This window comes from Trichophyton verrucosum, assembly GCF_000151505.1.
Source record: "Trichophyton verrucosum HKI 0517 chromosome Unknown contig00096_1.f1.exp, whole genome shotgun sequence".
NCBI classification, from domain to species: Eukaryota; Fungi; Ascomycota; class Eurotiomycetes; order Onygenales; family Arthrodermataceae; genus Trichophyton; species Trichophyton verrucosum.
This window is the reverse complement of record NW_003315577.1, coordinates 20,058-41,983: the sequence shown is the minus strand read 5'-3', so window position 1 is coordinate 41,983 and position 21,926 is coordinate 20,058. Positions and strand designations below refer to the sequence as shown.

The 21,926-nt window shown below is 49.6% G+C and overlaps 9 protein-coding genes across 9 annotated transcripts; 3 read left to right on the top strand and 6 right to left on the bottom strand.

The window, feature by feature from the left end:
- Positions 1–316: 316 nt before the first annotated feature.
- Positions 317–2,532, bottom strand: TRV_01059 (uncharacterized protein; the record flags this gene model as incomplete). The annotated part of the gene is made up of 4 exons (XM_003024731.1): positions 317–711; positions 775–1,727; positions 1,791–2,293; positions 2,482–2,532. The coding sequence occupies 4 exons, from the start codon at positions 2,530–2,532 to the stop codon at positions 317–319; spliced, it is 1,902 nt and encodes a 633-aa protein (XP_003024777.1).
- Positions 2,533–4,157: 1,625 nt separating this feature from the next.
- On the top strand, positions 4,158–4,508 carry TRV_01058 (uncharacterized protein; the record flags this gene model as incomplete). The annotated part of the gene is made up of 1 exon (XM_003024730.1): positions 4,158–4,508. One exon carries the CDS (start codon positions 4,158–4,160, stop codon positions 4,506–4,508), a length of 351 nt encoding a protein of 116 aa, XP_003024776.1.
- Positions 4,509–5,203: 695 nt separating this feature from the next.
- On the bottom strand, positions 5,204–6,101 carry TRV_01057 (uncharacterized protein; the record flags this gene model as incomplete). The annotated part of the gene is made up of 4 exons (XM_003024729.1): positions 5,204–5,293; positions 5,489–5,893; positions 5,948–5,967; positions 6,029–6,101. 4 exons carry the CDS (start codon positions 6,099–6,101, stop codon positions 5,204–5,206), a joined length of 588 nt encoding a protein of 195 aa, XP_003024775.1.
- A 480-nt stretch (positions 6,102–6,581) lies between these two features.
- On the bottom strand, positions 6,582–7,777 carry TRV_01056 (uncharacterized protein; the record flags this gene model as incomplete). The annotated part of the gene is made up of 2 exons (XM_003024728.1): positions 6,582–7,174; positions 7,351–7,777. 2 exons carry the CDS (start codon positions 7,775–7,777, stop codon positions 6,582–6,584), a joined length of 1,020 nt encoding a protein of 339 aa, XP_003024774.1.
- Positions 7,778–8,651: 874 nt separating this feature from the next.
- Positions 8,652–10,169, top strand: TRV_01055 (uncharacterized protein; the record flags this gene model as incomplete). Its single annotated transcript, XM_003024727.1, has 4 exons — positions 8,652–8,994; positions 9,064–9,248; positions 9,312–9,464; positions 9,528–10,169. The coding sequence occupies 4 exons, from the start codon at positions 8,652–8,654 to the stop codon at positions 10,167–10,169; spliced, it is 1,323 nt and encodes a 440-aa protein (XP_003024773.1).
- A 994-nt stretch (positions 10,170–11,163) lies between these two features.
- On the bottom strand, positions 11,164–12,333 carry TRV_01054 (RING finger domain protein, putative; the record flags this gene model as incomplete). Its single annotated transcript, XM_003024726.1, has 1 exon — positions 11,164–12,333. The coding sequence occupies one exon, from the start codon at positions 12,331–12,333 to the stop codon at positions 11,164–11,166; it is 1,170 nt and encodes a 389-aa protein (XP_003024772.1).
- Positions 12,334–13,688: 1,355 nt separating this feature from the next.
- TRV_01053 (uncharacterized protein) lies at positions 13,689–14,099 on the bottom strand (the record flags this gene model as incomplete). The annotated part of the gene is made up of 1 exon (XM_003024725.1): positions 13,689–14,099. The coding sequence occupies one exon, from the start codon at positions 14,097–14,099 to the stop codon at positions 13,689–13,691; it is 411 nt and encodes a 136-aa protein (XP_003024771.1).
- Positions 14,100–17,409: 3,310 nt separating this feature from the next.
- TRV_01052 (uncharacterized protein) lies at positions 17,410–20,673 on the bottom strand (the record flags this gene model as incomplete). The annotated part of the gene is made up of 5 exons (XM_003024724.1): positions 17,410–17,583; positions 17,649–20,042; positions 20,111–20,146; positions 20,302–20,360; positions 20,559–20,673. The coding sequence occupies 5 exons, from the start codon at positions 20,671–20,673 to the stop codon at positions 17,410–17,412; spliced, it is 2,778 nt and encodes a 925-aa protein (XP_003024770.1).
- Positions 20,674–20,975: 302 nt separating this feature from the next.
- TRV_01051 (uncharacterized protein) lies at positions 20,976–21,841 on the top strand (the record flags this gene model as incomplete). Its single annotated transcript, XM_003024723.1, has 2 exons — positions 20,976–21,087; positions 21,177–21,841. 2 exons carry the CDS (start codon positions 20,976–20,978, stop codon positions 21,839–21,841), a joined length of 777 nt encoding a protein of 258 aa, XP_003024769.1.
- Between the last annotated feature and the right edge of the window lie 85 nt (positions 21,842–21,926).

Here is a 21,926-nt window from a genome sequence, read left to right as displayed (position 1 = left end):
AGGAAAAAGAAGAAAAAAATAAATAAAAAACGAAAAAAGACGTTTCTGTGTATGAAAATTACTGTAATTTACACTAGGCGAGTTAGTATCACGTGATATAAAAAGGGACAAAAGGGACAAAAGGGACATGATGATGATGGAAAAGAGAGAACGAAGGAAGAAGATGCTGGAGAATGAATGCAGGTAAAGTAATTTACAGGCAGGATTAGCCGCCGGGGATGCCATCCACAACACCATGAACACCTAGCCAAAGACCGAGCCATGTGCCTGCCGCAAGGAAAAAAGAGAAATGAAATAAAAGGACCGAAGGAGAAGACTAAGACCGTAAGAGATTGACGAAAACGATGACTCGCTCCGTCGTCTCGCCGTCCGCTTTGGCAGACACGCCAACGACAAGCTTGTTGACGCCCTCGCGCAGCCGCACATCGTATGCAAACCGGGTATAGTCTGTAAACGGCACAACCGAGGTAGTCGGTGGAGTGGGATTCTTCTGGTCACAGACGGTAAAGTAGTGCTGCGTAGGACGCCGATGGGAAGTCGACGCAATGATGGGGTTGAAACTTATGAGATTGATGCATGAGGGTAGGGTTAGGCTTATGGGTTGAGAGGGAAGGACGGGTGAGCAAGGCAGGGAAATGTGGAAGGGTTGGCGGAGAGGGAGTGATGAGTGAGACGATATGGATATCTGTGATATGAGACCGTTGCCGTATGCTATGACAGTGTTATTAGCAGTTCAACACGTGTATAATAATGGCAGATGGAGGGGTGACATACCTTTGTTTCGTGCCTGAGATAGCTTCTCCCAATCAGCCGTCGAGAGCGGCGTCGCGCCTGTGCTTGTACTTTTCGCTGGTGGCTCGGGGGCAGCAGGAGCTGGTGTTGGAGTAACAGCATGGGCTGCCTGTAGGCTGGGCGAAGGCTTTGCTGATGTCTCTGGCTTGGGGGCTGTTTCGCGCTCCAACTCTGCCTCTGCTCGCCTCGTGAGCGGTGTTCGAGACCGAAGTGAAGGCCCAGTGGTAGCAGGGGCAGCTCCCGTACCGTTGACAGTAGCTGCGGTAGGAGTTGGTGAAGCTGCAGCCACAGGAGCCCTTGCGGAGGTCGTTCTGTCTCGCAGGGTCCGTGTTGGCGTCGCTTGTACATTATTAGTGCTCGGTTTAGGCACCTCAACCCCGTTTGTCCCGGCCCTAACGAGTTCTTGTTGTCGTTTGAGCGCTTCAGTGTCAACTCTCACGCCAGGCACTTTCGAAGTAGCCGGAGCAGTATCCGTCTGCTGTTGTCTGGCAGGCAGCCGTAGCTTAAGTTTCGATGTCGTCGGAGCAGCAGGAGGTTCTGGCGTGGATGTGGCTGCTCCTAGTTTTAGCCGTATCTTCGTTCCACCTCCGGTACCACTGCTTTCTTCCTCGGGTGCAGGAACCGTCTTTCTCGTTTCTGCTATCCGGGTATTTATGAATTTCTCAAGCTCGCCCGCAAGAATGGCAATGTCACTCTCGTCTTCATTAAATATCCGTGCATTAGTCCACAGATAGTTAACCTCATCGATGAACGCTTTCCATGACCTGAACGGGTTGGGAGCTTTGGGTTTTGAGGTCGTAGGCTTTCTTCTGTCTGTGCCACGAACTGTTCGTAGAATACCTCTCAGTGAGACAGGGTGATCTATTACATCGTAGTATTCCTTATATAGGGTTTTATCAGGGAGATTAATGAAAGGTGCAAACTTTTCTTCCCCGCTATAGTGGTTGTTAGCTAGCTTACTGGCACTCGGAAATTTGGCTAGAGAGTGGCTAACTTACTCCTCGTCCAGCATGCGGATAGCTTCATTCAGTATTCCTTCCAGGGCGGCCTGGAATTTACTTGCAACAGCAGCATCAGGGTCCTCTTTTTGGGCATCTGTCTGGTTTTGGTCGCGATCAATTGTCGATATACGTCCGCTCGCGCGTCTTGAGGACCTTGTTCGCTCCTCTCGAGGTGTTGGCTCTGGCTCAGCTTCCACTTCTGCTTCTGCTTCCGCTTCTGCTTCATTCTCAGATTCTTCCTCTCCTTCCGGAAGCTCATCGATAAAGTCTTCTTCTTCTACCTCATTGTTGGGCAGTGGGGTTGAAAACGGAGCGTAGTTTGGGTCTTTATACGCAGGGTTAACCTTGGGCATCTCCGCAACCACTATCTTGCGAATCCGCTCTGCGTTAGAGAAGAGCAGAGAGCTCTTCTCATTGTAGAATTTCGCATTGGATACCATGCGTCGGAGGTCGGCTTCAAGCGAAGTCAATTGGGTATATCCGTGGTTCTTGAGTTTTTTCTAGATGCTAGCATGTTAACAATGCAATGCCGGTTGCTATTAAGTTGGCAGCGTAGTCGGTACCTCGATAATATCAAGAGCGATAGGGAGTCGGATGGTAAGGTAGTATTCGGGATACTCTTTCTATTGAGAAAAATGTCAGCGAACAGTCGAAAAATTGGCAAGACTAGGTGGAAGAATCCACGAACCCCATCAGGAAGCTCCAGGAACTCGGTAGCTATAGGCTGTCCACTAAGCATGCACTGTCAGCTCTGTGCGTATAAACGAGGATAAACAGCGTATAAATGACGATAAACAATCGGTAGGTAAACATACTATTTATCGACTGCTGTCTTGATCTTATCTAATATCTCGAGGCCATGCCGTGTGGTTCGTTCGGGCGTCTCGTTGGTCTCGGGCGTGTAGATCTATGACGGGAACCAAGAATCGGGCGTTAGTACACGGCTCTTCCAGCAATCACTAAAAAAAAAAAGCCTATCAAGGCGTAGAAAAAAGTAAAATAACAGGTGCAGCAGCTATGTTGCGCCCGGCGCGACCATCAGCCCTTCATTTGACCTTCAACGCTACGGATAGACGACCAGTTACAGGAGCAGCCAGCTTCGCCTGACCTCCGCGACGCTTCCTGTTGAGCAAGCACCGGCGTGAGGCGCGAAACTACCCCGGCTGGGCACAGCTCTGCGGCCAACGCTGCGGGCGCAAGCAGCCTTCCCCGTAACTATGATGTATACCCGAGCAAGGCCCATTGAACCGGACAGCTATTTGGCCACACCACCACCAGCACAACAACCGGCCAACTTCTTCGCCATCTGTGCACGCGGGAGCCGACAATCTGGACAGACCGCTCAACTCACCGAGACTCTGCGCCGCTTCTGTTCTTTGAGCGGCCGCTCTGGCGCCCCGCCATTGTTTGCGCGTCGCTTGGTGGACATAGCTACCAGACAGGTTCCTGAGCTTAGCTAGCCTTGTGTTTCGATTGGGGGGTTTGGACGGAGGGAGAGAGGCAAGGCGGGCGGCTTCTCCGGCTGGCGGCGTCGCGAGGGCATCTAGGTCGCGCAGCGGAGGGCAGAGGAGCCAGAAGTGAGGCCGGCGAAATATCTTCTTCTTCTTTCTGCGCCTGGCGATGCGAGACTTGGAGTCGCAAAAGATGCGAAAGTCGAAGACGACGAAAAGGCGTCGTGAAGCTGCCGCTTTGGGGGGTCATGTGATAGGCTGACTAAGAACATCCATCTTTTTAATTGGATGGAGCTCTGAATAACTCCACGTTATCATTGGCTCATCTTTGTATCTTGAACTTCTCTCATTGGCTCTGTATACTTATCTCTGACCAATCATAGCCTTCGCTAGCTATTTGTTTACTCCCTCGCTGGACTTTAAGCGCGGGACGAACCTTTTCGACTTTCTTCTTCGCTTTTCTTCCTGCGCCGTCGAACGCTTTGCCGCCCTCGAACTGGTTTATATCTTCGCTCGCTCTCGAGAGCAGAGACATCGCGGACAGCCGGAGAGTGCTTTGTTTTGTGCGACCCCGGCGAGCACGTTGGACTTGTTTTTTTTGCCGGCTCAGCTCTTCCGCAGTCCTCGTGAGCACCCGCCGCTACTGTGCCCTTTTTGACCCCTCCAGCGAGTTTCTCAGTCGCTACGACTCGACTTACGCCTACGCACCGCGCCCTTGTTTTTGGCCCTTTTCTTCGGCGCCCATTGAGCACTCTACTTGGCTGATACTCTCTCTCGTCCTTCCGTTGGAGCTCCTTTGCGCAAACCTGTGCGGGCTGGCACCTGTCTCAGCAGACCCTGCACTTGGACTACCCTCGCTTTCCCGCACCACCAGAACTGTCCCTTACGAGGCCTCGACGAAGCGCACGACGCCATGGATATCGAGATGTCTAGACGGAATAAGAAACCGAGACTGCTCCTCGATTCTGAGAAGCAGAAACTCGAGGAGTTTGTGGACAGCATTCACTACTCTGCCAGGTGGGCAAACACCCCCCCTCGGCTTTTGGCAGAGAGCCCCATGCTAACTGGCTATATGACTAGGTATTCTGATAACGAGTATGAATACAGACACGTTCAGCTGCCGAAGCCCATGCTCAAGAAGATCCCCACCGAATACTTTGATCACTCCAAGGGCACGTTGAAGCTGTTGTGGGAAGAAGAGTGGCGGGGACTCGGGATCACTCAGGTACGGGCTACCGCCACCTGGACGGAAGAACAACAGTAAGAAAACACGATGCTGACTTGACCTGTGCAGAGTCTGGGATGGGAACATTACGAAGTCCATGAGCCGGAACCACACATTCTGCTATTCAAGTGAGTGGCCGCTATCTTTCCTCCCGGTTGCCGCGGGCAGGCCAATCTCTAACCTTTTTTTTTTTTTACCAGGCGACCCGTGAACTACCAACCGCCCGTCTCCCAGTAACCCATCCCGTCCGCCTATCCATCCGCCCTCCGCCTACCTTATACTTTTCGCTCTGTCCATTTGCCGGCGTTTTCTCATGGCTATTGTGATATGTTATCTCACGAATCTAAATTAACGGCTTCTTACTCCTCTCCTCGTTATACTCCCGCCCAAAAAAATACTCTCTTCTACTCAGACCTCCATTCCTACCTTCGCCAATTCCCAAGCATCGTGGGTCATCATATTAGCGAGCCAGATTCCTTTCGACTTCTCTCAAAGATTCCTTTTATTTTCCCACAACCACTATCTTATCTTTTGTTCTCAAAGATAAAACCTAGTTCAGAGCCGAATCTTTATTAAGATATATACTCAGTTTTTTTATTTCAACTTTGTCCCGCCATCTCGCCTAGCTACGGTCTCACCCTCTCTACACTCTGGACAAGAAATTGCAATTAATTAAACATCAACCCTATCTATTGGGTCTCTGACGTGTTTACCCAACATCGCATCTCGGCTCATCAAACAACGTTCTTCTCCACCCATTCGAGCCATTGGTCCTTCGTGAAACTGCTACTGATGCTTCTTTCCTCGATACCCTTGCACCAGCTCTGTTAGTGTCCAGAAACCCGGCACTTAGCTTAATACTAGCATGCATAGATCCACTTACATTGAAAAACACCGTTGGCGTAACATGCACGCCCACAACCCTGGTGGCCTATATTTACCAGCATCGTTAGTATATACACAATTACATCGTCGGCCCTTTCCGCAAGGTGTACCATGCTTCTCTCACAGCCCCTTACCTTTGTCATGATCTTCACATCCGCCGTCACGCCATTCCCGCCATTCAGATCCCCGCCCGCACCGGGCTTATCTGATATACGCAACAACCCCATAACAGCCTCCTCGTCAACGCCCACTTCTTTACTAGCGAGTTTAGCTAGCCGTTCGTAGGTCTGGTTCCTCGTCTCGTTAACCACATTGGCATCAAAGTACTCCTTTTGGTGCTCGAACAGAGCAGCGCTAAATTGCTGGAACTTTGTAGGGGCCAGCTTGAGAACAGCCAGTGCTGCCTCAATCGCAAGAGTGGAAGATGGGTGCCATGGCTGTATTTGTGGGCGGAATATCACCGTGAGGCGTGATGAGGCGGCTTCGGGGAGTGAGGGGAGGACTTGGTCGTAAAACGTTTTGAACAGTTTGGCAGAGAACTGTGCAATTTGGTGAGTAGAGTGTTTTTCTCGGGAAAGTCCGGGTACTCATACAGGGCAGACATAGTCCAGATCTATCGTTCGGTCAATCTCTGTTAGTTAATGGACCCCGTAGTAGCTTCATGGTAAACATACATATCTCAAGAGTATGGCGGGCCTCTGCTGCACCAGCCATCTTGAGGCCCGCGAATTTTGGTTGAAGAGACATGTTTGCACCGGTAGAGCTTTAACAGACAGATTCAAGGTCTCAATGGAGCACAATTCCAGGGCGGGCCAGAGTAAGATGTCAATTCCATCGGTTGGTTATCGGTTGTTGTTGGTTATTTCAACCCCGCGAGCCTTTTCAGTAGCTATATTTACATTACGTCATACTCAGCCATGCCAGAGACTCACAATATCAAGTCTTGAATAGTTGGTCAAACAACAACACTGGATATACAGTCTTGAGAAGAAGGTACTACGTCTCTCTATCAATACAAACTGGACAAACCGATCCTAAAGAAGAGAAGCAAGGGGGAAAAGAGGTATATACCGAGGTCCGCTCCAAACACCGTCTATCGAATAAGCAACAGAAGACAAGCATAGAATGGAAAAGAAAATCGTCAAAGCAATATCTGGGACACCTCTGTGACGCATTATAAAAGGCAAGAAAAGGGCATGATCCCGCCAATCAGGCAAAACCAGGGTATCACGAATTGCGGCGCGGTGCCTGGAAATAAGGCATGATAGATACCAAATCCATGCCAATTTCCACCTTGTTGTTCGTGGGATTGTAAACCCCTTTTGCGTAGACATTGCACCAGCCCTCTGGTCCATGTAGGGTTATCATCCCTGCAATAATGAACACCCCAGGTGGCGGCGACTTATACCTGCCTGGCGATTGTCTTAGCATCATCAAGAACAACCCCACCGCGGAACGTAAATCGGGCATTTTATCATTCTCCCCATATTTGTTTTTGTCTGTTAAATCGTAGACGACAACAGGCTGAAAGGGGCTGCTGCTCCTGACGTCTGGTTTATCCAGCATCGTGGGTTTCTGAAAGGTCGATGTGTCTTCGCTACTTCCAGGCATCCAAGATAGAATGGGCAGGATGTATGGGGTGTTGACCGATTCTTCCGCCTGGCGCTGAGCATCTAGCCGGCCGTTATTATCGAAACGCAGTCGATTCAAAAAGCTTTCCAGCCTGGCGCGTTTTAGTGCAAGATAATAATAGCCTGCGCGTATGAATGACGCTGTGACTCGAAGTGGTTCAAGCACGTTCCATATCAGGTCCCCTCTTTCTGTGGTTACAGGCTGCGAAGTCCATTTAAACCCATCATCGGACCATTCCAATCTGCAAACCCCTTTAGTAAAGGACAATTAAAAGCTCAGAGGTGTTACATCAAGCTTACCCAGACCGCACATATGTTGGGGGCGTTTTGTATGGAAATGCATGAGTTAGATGGAGGAATCTAACTTGGAGAGGGCTTCCAGTGAAGCGAATGATACGAGGATCTCGGGAGAAGCTTTCCAATACATGCATTACGAGGTGGTCTAGATGTCCACGTTAGCCCCTTATCAAAGCCAGCCGTGAACAATGCCTGCCAATCTATCCTACCTTTAATGAATCGCAAATTGCCCGAGGCACGGGCTAACTTGGCATTCGTGTGCCATTCGGGATCGTTTGGAGTGTATGGTTCCCCTTCTACCAGGCGGGGCAACCCAAGCGGAATAAATATTGGTTCGTCATCCTCCTTCCCTTCTTCAGTGTCATTCTCGTCATCATTAACACCAAGAGATCGAGCAGGCCTTTGTACTCCCGTTGTCTCTAGTTTCCTAGGTCCATCTTCTTCGGGATCAATTTCCAATTTGTCAAGCGGCCTTAGAGCAATTTCCGCCCACATATATGTCCCTATGCCATAGGCCGCGATGGTCCAAATTGTTCGCCTAGTTTACAATAAACAAGTGTTAGCCAGTGCTCACCCCCGAAGCTTGTATGCTCCTCTGGTCCCAGTCATATAGAGGAGACGCACCGAAACCATGTTTCCCTTATTCTCACTCGTTGTACTCGTATCAACCCGTGTGGTTGGTAGGATATCAAACGCCGTACCTGGAAGAGCACCAACGGACGGCGGAAGCCTGTCGCCCTGAAAAATAGACTCATTTGACCAGGCGTCCTTTTGTATATTTATATTCGCAAAAGCATACTGAAGATCTGGAGATCAGTCCTGACCTTCGCTTCGCCGAGTCGCGCTGTGGATGTGGAGGATCCCGGTCAGACCACCTTTAAAATCGCTGGGAGAATGGACACGAAGAGGAATCGGGTATCTGCAAGAGTGTATAGTAAATGGGCAATCAAAATTATAAGTAAAACAATGCGAAAAATACAGGAGTCGAATGGTTAATCTCTCTATCCTGTCTCTCTGGCTCGTCTCTGCGTCTATCAACTTTTTTTTTCTGGAAGTCGGTGATTATTATGGAGTTAACTCAGTCACGTGAACATCTCTCACGTCGTTGAAGCTGAGTTGCTTCAGGTTGAGATGGTCAAGACAACCAGCGACGAAGAGACAGAATCGACCACACTCGCCGACGGTCGTCGATAGCTACGGTCCAGCAGATGAGATAGCTTCTGCTCTGTCTAGTGCTGACGACTTTGGCCGCACAGGGTAGCTGGGAGAGTGACCAGCTGTCGCCATCAATACGATCGATACCAGGCAAGCTCCTGTGTTTAGGGGACCTGACTGCATCCATAGAGCTACGACTACGAGCGCCATCACGATGAAAACCGTCTTCTGCAACCTAGCGGTGGTGCTGTCCGCGCTTACAGCTACATCCTTTGCCCAGGATTATCTCGTTCATATGCTTGAGGACGGCGCGGGCGTGGATTCTTGGAAGCCGAGAGCTGGAGATAGTCGGCAACGGAGCCCAGATATTGCGAAACTGCTGCTGGAACGGCGATTGGGATGGCCTGAATCGTCCTCTGCTGTTGGCGAAGTGGATGAGGAGACTATCCGGGAATTGAATCTCTTTGGAGGCCAGCAGGCATTGCCCTTTACCGACACCAACAAAGAGCAACCACACAAGCTGCTGTTGATCCTTGAAGGCGTGGGCTCAGAAGACAGTAAGTGCATGGCTGTGTATGGGACTTGAAGCAGTTGATGGATCCTGCTGCTAACGTGATGATGTTTAGTCAAATCGCTGGAGACAAAAACACCGCACGATTTCTCCATTTCAAGCCCGTCAGCATTCTATCTAGACGATTCGATATTATCTTCATTCGTTTCAGAAAAGTCACAGAGTTGCCATGATCCAAATACCTGTATATATGGCGAAGAAGAGGCCTCATGTACTGGGTTTGTAGCTCTGAGAAGCCAAGTGAGTTTCAAACCAGATAAGCTGCTTGTTTCTATTCTATCTTGATGGACTAACCATTCCCAGAACTCCGGTGCCTGCCTTCAAGATGCCCAACTTTTCTCCGAAATGCCGGATTGTACATCAGGGTCGGCCAAGATTGAGAAACTCATTGAGCAGGTCATTGCGGGCTCTTCTACATATAAACATACTTCCTTTGTTATCCGTCTTAGAGCTTCTGTGAGTCGAAACCCAATCCCGAGATATATGGCATATCATATTCTTACAAGTTACTTTCATTAGGAATCACCCCTTCTCCAGGATGGGGAATTCGCTTCCCTTTTCAAGTCCCTTGCTGCTTTTAGCTCTGACCTCAATGTGGAATCCACCGTCATAACAGTCTCATACGACACCTACACCAAGAACCGCAGCCAGACACGCCTCCCTGCCGACAAATCCAAGCTGAAATTGCACCAGAGCTTATCTGCTGCTAAGAAAGCTGTCCGTGCTGATGCCACCTCCACCTCCATGGCTAGACCATCTGCCACCGCCAACCCTACTCCCGCATTCCATCTGCCCGTATGCTACACCAAAAATGAAACCTGCACTGAGCGAACTAATAACTGCTCGGGACATGGATCATGCTATTTGAAACGCACTTCCTCGAAGAATTCCACCTCCTCTAGTAACGAGAATGATTGCTATGCATGCAAGTGTCACCGCACTGTTGTTTCCACCAACAAAGATGGGAAGACAAAGACTGTCCAGTGGGGCGGCCCTGACTGCTCAAAGAGGGACGTCAGCATGCAGTTCTGGCTTATCGGCGGGTTGAGTGTAGTTCTTGTTTTGGGAGTTGCTTATGGTGTCGGAATGCTGTTTAGCATTGGAGAAGAGGAGTTGCCTGGTGTGCTCAGTGCAGGCGTCGCGCCCCCCAAGCAGAAGTGATGAAACAAAGCTTCGATTTTTTTTTTTTTTTCCATATCAGTGTTTGTCGATCTAAATTTTGCAGTTTATGTGCGGGTTATTAATTTGCTTGTATAGTATTTCCTATACGTCTGCTCTTCGGCTCAATCATATATATCCAACCCTACATTGAACTATGTCCCTTTTGTCCTGGGACATGCACCAATATAATAATCTACATTACTAGATTATGTGTTTCATGGTAACACCTTAATATAAAATCACGTATATTAGAGCTCAAATTCGGGGATAGCGTAATTCAAAAAGAGATTCAAATCTATCATATACAATATCATATAGAGTAGGTCATTCTTTGCTTCTTGTTCCCATTAGATAGGTAAGCTACTGGATATCAACTGATCGAAAATCCCAGGGCATGCCAATCAACTAATCATCAAGAAACCCTTTGCACCTGAAGCAAAATAGATGCAACGCCCCAAAGATAAAGGAAAGAAAGAAAGAAAAATTCGGAACATTCAGCAGCCAGACCAGTAAAGTCACGGTGTAAAAAACAGGCGCAATGAAAAACCAATAGACACGATGCATGGAAGTGACGAGCGAGGTGTGTAGACGGGGGTATCAGGAGTGTAAATGGGCAAGGCAGATAGGAAAAGCAAACGGAGCATAACATCGAACAGCTAAATGACTAGTATGGACAAGTTGCTGAACTATAAAAGTATCAACACTGCTCGATATTGAACAACGTTAAGGCAGGGGGGTAAAAGATACTATATGGCGTCGGGCAGATATGTAAAATGCTGTCCTCAAGGGACATATGGGTATGTTCCTGCTAAACTAAACTCAGGGAGTAGAAAAGTAGGGTGCGATTTTGGATTGGTCGTTATTCGTTCCAGTGAAAGATGAGGTAAATAGTGACAATCGGATCATAGATGAGTCGTAGATTGGAGGATGAGGTGAGGATTGAGTACGTATGGTACAGTAGCGGAGGGGTATAAGCCGTCCAAGACAAGTTTGTCTATCTTGAGACATGGCTGGCAGATTCCAGTTGTCTTGGTGTAGGAGGATCAGCTACAACTGACGATGCATTTGCATCGCCCTGCTGAGAGCCGTTGGTCCTATTTCTCCCGAAGGGGATATTCAGGCGCGGCAGGCGAGATCTCCATCCGTTGGATTGTGGCTGAGTGCCGTCTTGACCTGCGTCAGCATTTGCATGGTCTCCAGCAACACGAAGGCCTCGATCACGAGCAGAGCGATTGTTTTCTTCACCCGGAAGCATCGGCATGAATCTACCGGCCAAAACCATTCTTGAGGCAAACGGTGGCATACGGGCAGTCTGATAAGGTGATTCACCCTCACTGACCCCATTGTTGTTGCCATGTCTTCTCCCACGTTCACGGCGGTCTTCTTCGGGAGCCTCGCCTTCGGGCCGTGGCTTGGGAGTGAAGTAGTCAGCCTTACACAGAGGACAACATGCACGGCGGCTAGTCAACCAAGGGTCGACACAAGAGGCATGGAATGCATGGCCACAAGTGAGACCGCGCACATCGTCATCATCTTCAATAATGTCGAGACAGATGGCACAAGAGTCACCAGGGTTGGCGATGAGATCGTTGGTAATAGCACGAGAAATGTGGTCGTCATGGTCATCATCGTCGTGTTCGGGGAGATGAGAGTCGGTATGTTTCAGGCTGTGGTTATCGGTAGATATACGCTGCGATGGATTTGTTTGCGAAGTAGGAGGCTGTACAGTGGTCGATTTCTCCGCAGGTACATGAGCTGCAGGAGGTACCTGAATGTCAGTCGATTCCCGCCCTAACATGCTGTCAGGGCTCATCGCGCCAGAGCATTCGCCTCGGTCTGCCGAAGTCGTTGTGCGAGATGTATCGATGATTCCGGATTCCTGGTGGCCTGCTTGTCGGCTTGTATGTGTGTCGATGTTGCTGTCAATACCACCAGCAGTAGGCAGGCCTGCTTCAGCCCTTGAAGCACGCCAACTCTTGTACTTTGTGATGGGAAATCGACTGTTAACGTCTTCCATCGACATGAGTTTCTTCTCCCTCCTCCTACGATGAGTCCTAGGGACGTTAACCATGTCGATGGGGTCGCCATTGTCATCATTTCGAGCCTGGCGGTGTCGCTGGTTATAGCGAAAGCAATATTTGACGCCGACAATAATCCTGTCCATCGGTCAAGTTAGAGACTGACTCAAATGAGTGTAATATCTGTCCATAAAAGTGAGTGATATAAAAGAGTGTTGTGAAATACCATAGATTCGTGAAGACGACTCCAAAGCCGAGCGCAACAAAGAAGAGTAAAGGCGAGTTATTTGACCCCGAATCGCCACTTGCTCCGGGTGTAGACGACGGCGAAGGGGTAGTCATGGTTGTAAGGCACAACGGATATGGGAGGCCGTTGTGTAGCAGCACAACAACCAAGCGAGTTCGATCGACGCCGTCGGTCGGTCGGTGAGGAAATGGGAAGACAGACCAGCGAGCGAATATGTAGAAAAAACGATCAAAGAATCAAGCCTTCTGCAGAAACCAGAAGTTCAGGCGTAAGCACGAACGTAATCCGCACCAGCGTCCCAGGAGACGATTATGATACAGCGGAGAGCGGGTCTCGACGGAAAGAGGAGAACAAGAGCAAAAACCACTGGTCTTGAGCGCTCTAAAAAAGCCTGAAGGCTGCGAGCTTGCAGGGATAAAGGGGGAATTATAAGTCAACACTCAGCCACTCGAGTGCAGGCTGGTTCTGATTCGTGACAGGTCCGAGAATGGCGTAGGCCCAAATCGAATTGTCCAATTCGATGATTCAAGCCGGCTGGCCCAAAAAACGATCGCCAGCAGTCTCTTTGAGGGCGTTGAGGGCGAAACAGGCCGATCTTGGCGGGTTCTTCATCGATCGAACAGCGCTGTGTATATTAGCTGTGGAGAAAGGGTGCGAAATGTTATGGAGTCGAAGCGAAGGGGCCCCAGCAAATTGACAACAATAACATATATGTCTAGACCCAGGCGGAGAGTCCCAGAGATAGAGGCGAAAAATAGGGCAAGGCCCTGCTCAAATGGCACCTATGGCCTTTTCTGCCTTGTTCTGCCCCTGTCTTGCCTGGCTCCTTCGACCGTCAAGTATTTCTTCTGAATAGTAATATCCAGTAGTGAGACGTGAACGTAATATCTCACGGCTAGCTGGTCCGGGGTGGAGAAGGACGCAGCACACTAGCTGGCACCTGCGATTGAGTCAAGGGTTAAAAAGGATGAGCCTGCAGCGAGTCGTGCCGTCTTTTATACGCCCCCTGTCTCTCGCTTGTCTCTCTCTAGTATCGCTATCTCAGCGTACTCCGTGCTCCGTAGTTGTTTGTCTCCTGTCTCATCCGTCTTGCTGCTTTGGTCGAGCAAGTCTTGCTTCCTGCAGTTATCAAGCCCTCGAGCGTCCGGTGCGACAATGTGCTATCATTCCTTGCAACTAGGCGAAGAAGAACCCGTTTCTTTTTCCAAGCGCCGTCCTGATCGCCGTCAAGACGCCTCCTTTCGGCGTTCTTTCTCAACCCTGGTGGCGTACTCGGATACCTCTTTCGGCCTCCAGCAAATACGGGGTACCGCCAGCAGAAGTATCCCAGGCGTATATCCCCCGCGTTTCAGAGCGCTCTTCTGCGTGCAACTCGGCCGTTCGCCTGTCTCTCTCAGTGGTCAGTGTAGGGAGAATATAGCCGCTGCCCTGGATCCCGCTTGGCTGTGCATCTCGTCCTCTGTGTCGCTGTGCATCTCGCTGCATATTCACTTGCTCATACAAAAAAGGTACAAACGGCACAAGTGACGTCCAAAGATGCCCCTTTGGGAATCCTTTGGAATCCTCGGAAGCAAGAGCACCACGTGACTGCTGGATTTCTTGCCTCAACTTTCTTCCAACGACAAAGCAGAAAAAAACAGAAAAACGGCCGTTGTTTGCACACATCAAACGCTACTGATAGACTACTCCGTGCTTCTACGGGAGCAGTGCCTGGCACAGCTGCATTTGGTGAAGCTATCGGGATTCCTGCAATGGGCTAGGACGGCTCTCCTGGCCCTCGGATCATCCCGTCTCCGAAAGAACAAAAATGAAGGCGATGAACTGCGTTCTCACTCCGCAAACTCTGCTCTGTGCGGGTACATCTACCGAACAACTCCAATCTTGTCTGCGATGATCGCGATAAACGATGAACTCCAGCGGAACAGCAGCAGATGTACGGAGTAAAAGGATCTCTGATGGGGTACAGGGGGGGTTGGTTCCGCCCTAAGTATAGGTTCGCTCTAGGCGGTTCCATAGCTGGAAGACGGCAGCTCCATTAGACGAGGAAAAAAGTCTTCTATACCCCCAAACACAGTCGGAAATACGAATGTCAGTGCATCAGATTTAAACTGGAATTATTCGGCCCAAATATCACCCCTTTTCCTCCAGCCATTGTTATTAATAGCTGGGGCTGCCAGCAGTTCCGTCCAACACGGAACTGAACCTGGGCTCGGAATCATATTCCAAGTGGTGAGAAAAGAAAAAGGCATCGCGATCAGACGCCACGGGATTTATAGTTATGACGATCTAGTAGTCTAACTATTAGTCGTTCAACTAGCTGAATCGCATCAGTGCTACTGGTGGATTTCGCTTAGGCTCAGTCCTTTCTAAAATGGCACCCAAGAATACGGGTTGCCTTCCAAGACCGAGGCACCGGCAGATGCTTCCTGCCGCCTGTTCATCTGTATATAAACGGGCTCGACCGTCTTCGCGGTTTCGTTTGATAGAAAGCCACTTTAACACTAACCAGCCTTCTCTTCTTGTTTTTCTTATTTCCATCCTTGCCAGAATGCGTCTCGTCAGTTCACTCGCTGCAGTGTTTCTGGGCCTTTGCGCCACAGCCGTTGTTGCTCAAGAACCAAAGGTAGGGACCTCACTTGTATACACTTGGCTCTCAGACTCATCATTTCTTTCCACGCTTGGCCTAAATGTGTACTAACAAATGCTACAGCAGGTTGTCGGTTACTACGAATCGCCGAATGGCACTTTGTCTCCTCTCCCAGTAACTGTGCAAGACGGCCAGTGTAGTGACTTCAACACTTGGATTAAGTATGTATAGTTTATCACAGGATCAGTCGCGTGTCGAGACTAACTGGAATCACGCAGAGCCGCAGATATCCCTCAAGGCTACGACTGTGTCTTCTATTCGTATGTCTACCCTCCATCGTCTCCGGACTATTGGCATTTTCTTTTCTCTTTTGCTTTATATTCAAACTCTATGCCCCTTCCTATTGCTGACTGAGTCATGTTAGGCAACCTGAATGCAAGGGAAGAATGACAGATCATTATACGGAGAATATCTCCAGGTTTAAGTTCGAAGTTCGCAGCTTCGTTTGTAAACCCAGCTCTGAGCCAACTCAGCCGAACCCGACACCCACAGCCACTCCTTCTCCCTCGTCGTAGGCTGGCACTAGGGCGAATGAAAATAGACAGCCTAGACAGTGGGGGTTCGCGCAGGACATATGGGCTAATAGGCCTCACCCCCCCCATAGTCGGGTGACCATGCAATGACATTTATGGAACGCTGGATATAATATAGTGGTGGCCCTTAACTACGTTGATCGTGGACCTTGGTGATAGTGTATATGAAAGGGAGATGACATAGGAGGATGCAATTAGTACATAAACTGATAATACACGGACACAAAATTACTCGATATGATGAATATATTCCGATCACCAAATCCATTTGAGCCTCATTAATGATAGTAAAACCCACTTCTAGAAGATCTTCAGGTTCACGACCGGGTCCTGGTTTTGGATATACGAATTTTACTCTGGTCCAGGTTCAAGTGTTTGACCTTGTGCGCGGCTGCGCTTATTTTAGTTCGCCATAGTTATATCCAACATCTTAATGGCCCACACATATTAACTAACCTACCAACCAACGTATCAGAACGACAATCCTACAAACCACTTCTATCAGCCCAATACCACAAGAATAAATAAGTTGGAAAATGAGTGCACAACAGCAAACTACTCCCGCAGGGGACAACCCTAACCCCATCGTGTTTTTTGATATAACACTTGGAGGTACCTAAATGAACCGCCTCCACCACCAGTTCGTTCTATATACTGACGCGGTATATAGGTGAACCACTCGGACGTATTAAAATAGAACTGTTTTCCAAAGTTGTACCTCGTACAGCTGAGAACTTCAGACAGTTTTGTACCGGTGAGACGAAGAATGCTCGTGGCCGGCCGCAGGGTTACAAAGGCTGCAAGTTTCATCGAGTTGTAAGTCTTTTATTTGCATCAGTGCGATAGGATGCATTAATTGTCAGACTACTTTACGATGCAGATGCTGATGTATACACAGATTAAAGACTTTATGATTCAAGGCGGAGATTTCATTAATGGTGACGGATCTGGTCGAGCATGCATATATGGAACAGGCTCGTTTGCGGATGAAAATTTCAACCTTACTCACGATGGACCGGGTGTGCTTAGCATGGCTGTATGTGTTTGATTCCTTTCTATATTGCTTATTGTTGTTTCTGAATATGTTCTAACCTGGGATATGCTTGGTGAAGAATTCCGGACCAAATACCAACGGCTGCCAATTCTTCATAACTACCACCGCCACACCATTTCTTAACAACAAACATGTTGTCTTTGGCCGTGTGGTGGATGGTATGGATGTTGTGCGTATGATAGAGAATACGCGAACTACGAGAGACAAGCCCAACCAGGACGTTGTGATTGCGCAGTGCGGAGAGATGTAATGAAGGATGATAGTTCAGCCAAATAAGGCAACTCTAAAGAGTTGGCTATACGATGGGCGTGGAAAGGCGTAAATATCTCCAAGTGCCTTTCTCGAGACGGTGAAGGAAGCATGAGCCTGCAGGATCGGATAGCTGCAGTAGGAAACGACACATGCAATTATCCAACAACCACAAGTACGGCATGAGACATATCGCGCAGCACCTCAAACATGCACGAGCTTGGTTTAAAAGAATAACTAAATGGACCATAGCTGGGGTCGTACAGATTTGTTTTAAACGCTTATCTACACTTGTAAACGGTTATTACACGTCAGCTCTTTTAATGAACAAGGCACCAAATCTATGATGCATTCGTTATCTTTATAGTTACTATATGAACCCCCACCGATGATATGATATACCCTTTCCGATGAAGTTAAAAAACAGATGCAAGAAAACAGGAATAAATGCAGAATTTGTCACCCAAGCGTAAACGAGGACCAGGAGCCTGATCAGAGTTTGAATTTCTCTAGATACTTTGTGGCTTCATCCAAAGCCTCGTCGACTTTGTTAACTTCAGTACCGTTGCCGATCGCAACGGGTGCCTTGCCTCCTGCTTTGCCTCCAATAATGCTAGACACGGCGCTAGCCCACTCGTTAGCTGATGCACCCTTGGTGGTGAGATCCTATGAAAAGATACATTAGTGGCAAGTACTATGGTTGTAGTAGGGGATTGGCAGGGGAAACGTACGGGAGTCACGTAGCATCCGTGGGCAACCTTAGATGCATCAGCGGCGAAGACGTACAACGCCTTACCGCTCAACTTTGTCTTGACGTGATTCAACGACTCGCTGATTGCCTTCTGGTTTGCAGTGATAGGCAGTTTGATGACGAGTGATGGGCTGTCCTTGTTCTCTTCAAAGTAGGCCGAGATAGCATCAATGGCAGTTTTCACCTCAGCCTTCTGAGCGGCCTTCTGTGCATCCGTGATCTTCTTATGGATCTGGGTGAACTGGTTGCGGTACTTGGTCTTCTCAACGGCAGAGATGGTAAGCTGGTTAAGATCGACTTGCAGACTCTTAATTTCAGCATCCCTCTCGGGACCGGCAGGCATCTTTTCGAAGCGGTTGAGTCGTTCACCAAACTCGCGAGCGACACGCTGGACTTCATGTGCATCTTCGCCTGTTACGGCAATGATACGACGAATTCCTTTGGCGATACCGCTCTCTTCGAGGATGACGAGGTCCTTGATATCACCGGTCTTTTGGACGTGGGTGCCACCGCAGAACTCGATACTGACACCTTCCCAGCGAGGGTCCTTGACGTTCTTTAGAATCTCGTCAAGCTCAACGCCGACGGATACCACGCGAACAGGATCGGGGTATGTCTCTCCGAACACAGCACGAACGCCGGTGATCTCACGAGCAGTTGCGAGAGGAACTTCCTGTGAGTAGACAGCACAGTTCTGACGGATGTAGTCCGTAGACTTGGCTTCAATCTTCTCTAGATCACTGTCCGAGATGGCGGACTTGTGAGAGAAGTCGAAACGTAGTTTCTCGGCGGCAACAAGGGACCCCTTCTGGTCGATACCATCACCGAGAACCTCTCTAAGAGCGAAGTTGAGGATATGGGTACCAGTATGGTTATTTCTGATTGGCCATCGACGGAGTTCGTCGTATTCTGCAATGACAGAGTCGTTGACAGAGAAGTTACCGTATTTGATGAAGCCAGTATGTAGAACATAGCCGCCATACATCTGGACGTTCTGAACATCCAGCTCGGCCTGACCGTCAATGACGATCTTTCCAGTATCGTACTCTTGACCACCTTGTTCGGCGTAGAAGTTGGTCTTGTCGAGAATGATACCAATCTGCTCATTGGCAGGGATGTCCTTGGTCGAGTCAATGACGTCCTTTCCATGGCAGATAGCCTTGATGTTGGCGACGATGTTTCCCTTTCCAAACTTGGCATCATCGTCAGTTTTTGGGACGCCGTTCTTCTCAAGTGTGCTCAGGGTGTGAACAGTCAGTTTGAGGAGGTCAGAGGCAGTTTTAGCCTGACCTTTACTGGCTTCCTTGGCCTTGAGACGGGCCTCTTCAAACTCGGCATCGTCAATGGTCAACTGTCTCTCTTCTGCCATCAGGCGAGTAAGGTCGACAGGGAAGCCAAAGGTATCGTAGAGTCGCCAGACATCGGCACCAGGGAGTTTTCCAGCGCCAGAGTCCAACGCTTGCTGAGCGTAGTTCTCGAATTGGCGTTCACCACGGTCGAGGGTTTTGGCAAACGACACTTCCTCTTCGTCCAAGATCTCCATGACATCTGTTTGCTTTCGCTTGATTTCCGGGAACATGTCGCCCATCTGTTCTACGAGGGCTGGGACAAGTTTTGAGAAGAAGCTGCCAATTTCGACCTGTAGGTACTTTCTGGCGTAGCGTACACCTCTTCGGAGCACTCGACGAACAACGTAGCCTCGTCCTTCATTGTTTGGCGCAGCTCCATCAGTAATGGCAAAAGTCAGTGTTCTAAGATGGTCAGCAACCACTCGGTAGGCAGTGTCTATTCCATCCGCATCCTCGGCACCAAATTTGCCGGTGTACGGCCGAGCACCTGTGATGTTTTGAATGGCGTTAAACAGGGGGGTAAACACATCGGTATCATAATTCGACGACTTGTTCTGAAGGATGGACACTAGTCTCTCATATCCTAGACCGGTGTCGACATGCTGGTTGGGTAGTGGCCGTAGAGACCTGTCTGGCTCGCGGTTATATTGTATAAACACGTTATTCCAGATCTCGAGCACATCCGGGTCATCCTGGTTAACAAGATGAGCAGCATTTCGGCCTCCAATTCTGTCATAATGGATTTCACTGCAAGGTCCGCAAGGGCCCTGGTCTCCCATCTCCCAGAAGTTGTCCTTCATATCACCCGTGAGGATATGGTCATCTTTCACGCCGACACTCCGCCATATATCCCTTGCTTCTATGTCAGGGCCAACGCCGGCTGCCTCGTTTCCTTCAAAGTAGGTAACGTAGAGTCTATCAGGATCCAAACCGTAAACTTTGGTGAGAAGCTCCCAGGAAAATTGTATGGCCTCCTTTTTGAAGTAGTCTCCAAAACTCCAGTTTCCCAGCATCTCAAAAAATGTCTACACCAGGGGGAACGGGTCAGCTCGAAGCAATCTACTATTGCAATGATTGCAATGGGCGCACTCACATGATGGTAACTGTCCTTTCCAACATCATCAAGATCCTATTGACCCATTAGTATCCCGCTGAAAGATTTTTTTTATGCCGTTTTTATATGAGCGATTGCGGGGTCATACATTATGTTTCCCTCCAGCACGGATACACTGAAGCCGCCGGTTAGCATACATGTTATACACAGTAGACACAGGGGAGACAGACCTTCTGTGAGTTATGCGCACGCTTCAGCTGTGCAAAATCGGAATTGGGGTCAACGGTGCCTAGGAAGATGCTCTTATACTGATTCATCCCCGCGTTGGCGAACAGCAGGGTGGGATCCGACAGTGGCACAACCGACGACGACGGCACTGCAAAGGGGGTCAGCAAGCAACTCACAAGGGTTCCCCAGCGCAAGATCTATCCCTCAGAAGAGCATATAGACAAGAGACTGCACCGGAGACGGGGGCCAGGAGTCATACCGAATGTGTGGCCGTTCTTCTTGAAGTAGTCGAGGAATGTGTCACGCACGCGCAACGCCGGCCATTCCACCGTCTGCTGGCCGGCGGGCGGTTGAGAAGAAGTCGAGGCAGCCATCCTGAGCGGCGTCCAGGTCCAGCGATGCGAGGAACTGCGGAGGGCGAGGTTGTGGCAGCGGAGTGGGAGAGTCGAGCTGGCGCTGAGCGAGAGCGAGCGAGTCACACCCAAGAGTGAATTTGGCGACCAAGCAAACCTTGCGCCCATCCAAGCTGCGCTGCTGCTGCTGCTGCTGCCGGGGCTGTTTCTGGCGCGTTCGCTCTTCTTCTGCCGCAGCAACCACACCACGACAGGGCTATATTAGGGCGGAAGCGATGCTCCTCGACGGCGCCGGTCTCTGACAGCACTGTGATGTCTGATCAATGGCGCCAGCAGCGGCGGGGAGAGTCGAAAAGCGTCGCGGAAAGCGAGCGGCAGAGGAGGAGCTCGACGGCGAGAGGCGACTGAGGAAGAAGTTTGGCCGGCTGCGACTCGGTATGAAAGCTGTTTTTTTTCTCTGTTTTTGTGCTTGTGCCTGTTTCCCTGGTGATTGACGGGCTGGATAGAGCCTTGAAGAAATGCAGGAGACGGACAGGCTGGTGTTTTTTTCCTTGGGAGAAAATCTGGGGAGTTTTTGAAGCTTCTGGAGGCTAACAGCTTGGTTGATTTTTATCTTTCTACAGACAGATTATCCGAACAGGCACTGATTACGCCCACGACGACGACAGCAACAGCAGCAGCAGGAGGAGGAAGATACGGTCTAGAAGCTCAGAGACAGGCAGACGGACGAGAGCATGCAGGCTCGCCGTCGAAATACACGTCCTCGCGGGCCAGCAGCAATGGCGATGGCATGCAGGTGGACGACACTAAAACCCGAGTATACATCACGGATCTAGAGGACGAGATCGCCCAGATAGAAGAGGAAGAGAGCAGGCAGACGTTTAAAGTCATGCCGGAGATGGAGAAGCAGCTCATGTCGATCCCGAAATCAGTGCTTACGCATAAACCAAAGGAGGAGAGGAACAACGAGCTGGTGCTCTACCGCGTTCCGGCAGCGCTGGGAATACCGGCTGAACAGGACAGTGTTCGGGCAGTGATGACGGACGCAAGAGAGCGAGCCCGAGAGAAGATGGCAGAGAGTTACAACGGACAGGCGGAGGAAGACAGGACACCGCTGCCGGACATGTCTGTGGACGGCGAACAGTTGCCAGGCTACGATTCCGATCCCATGGAGATCGACGATAGTTAAGACCGCTCACTCACTCACTCACAACACCCTCTCCCCGCCTCTCTCTCACACACACACGCAAAGTTATACAATGGTATCTTCATGT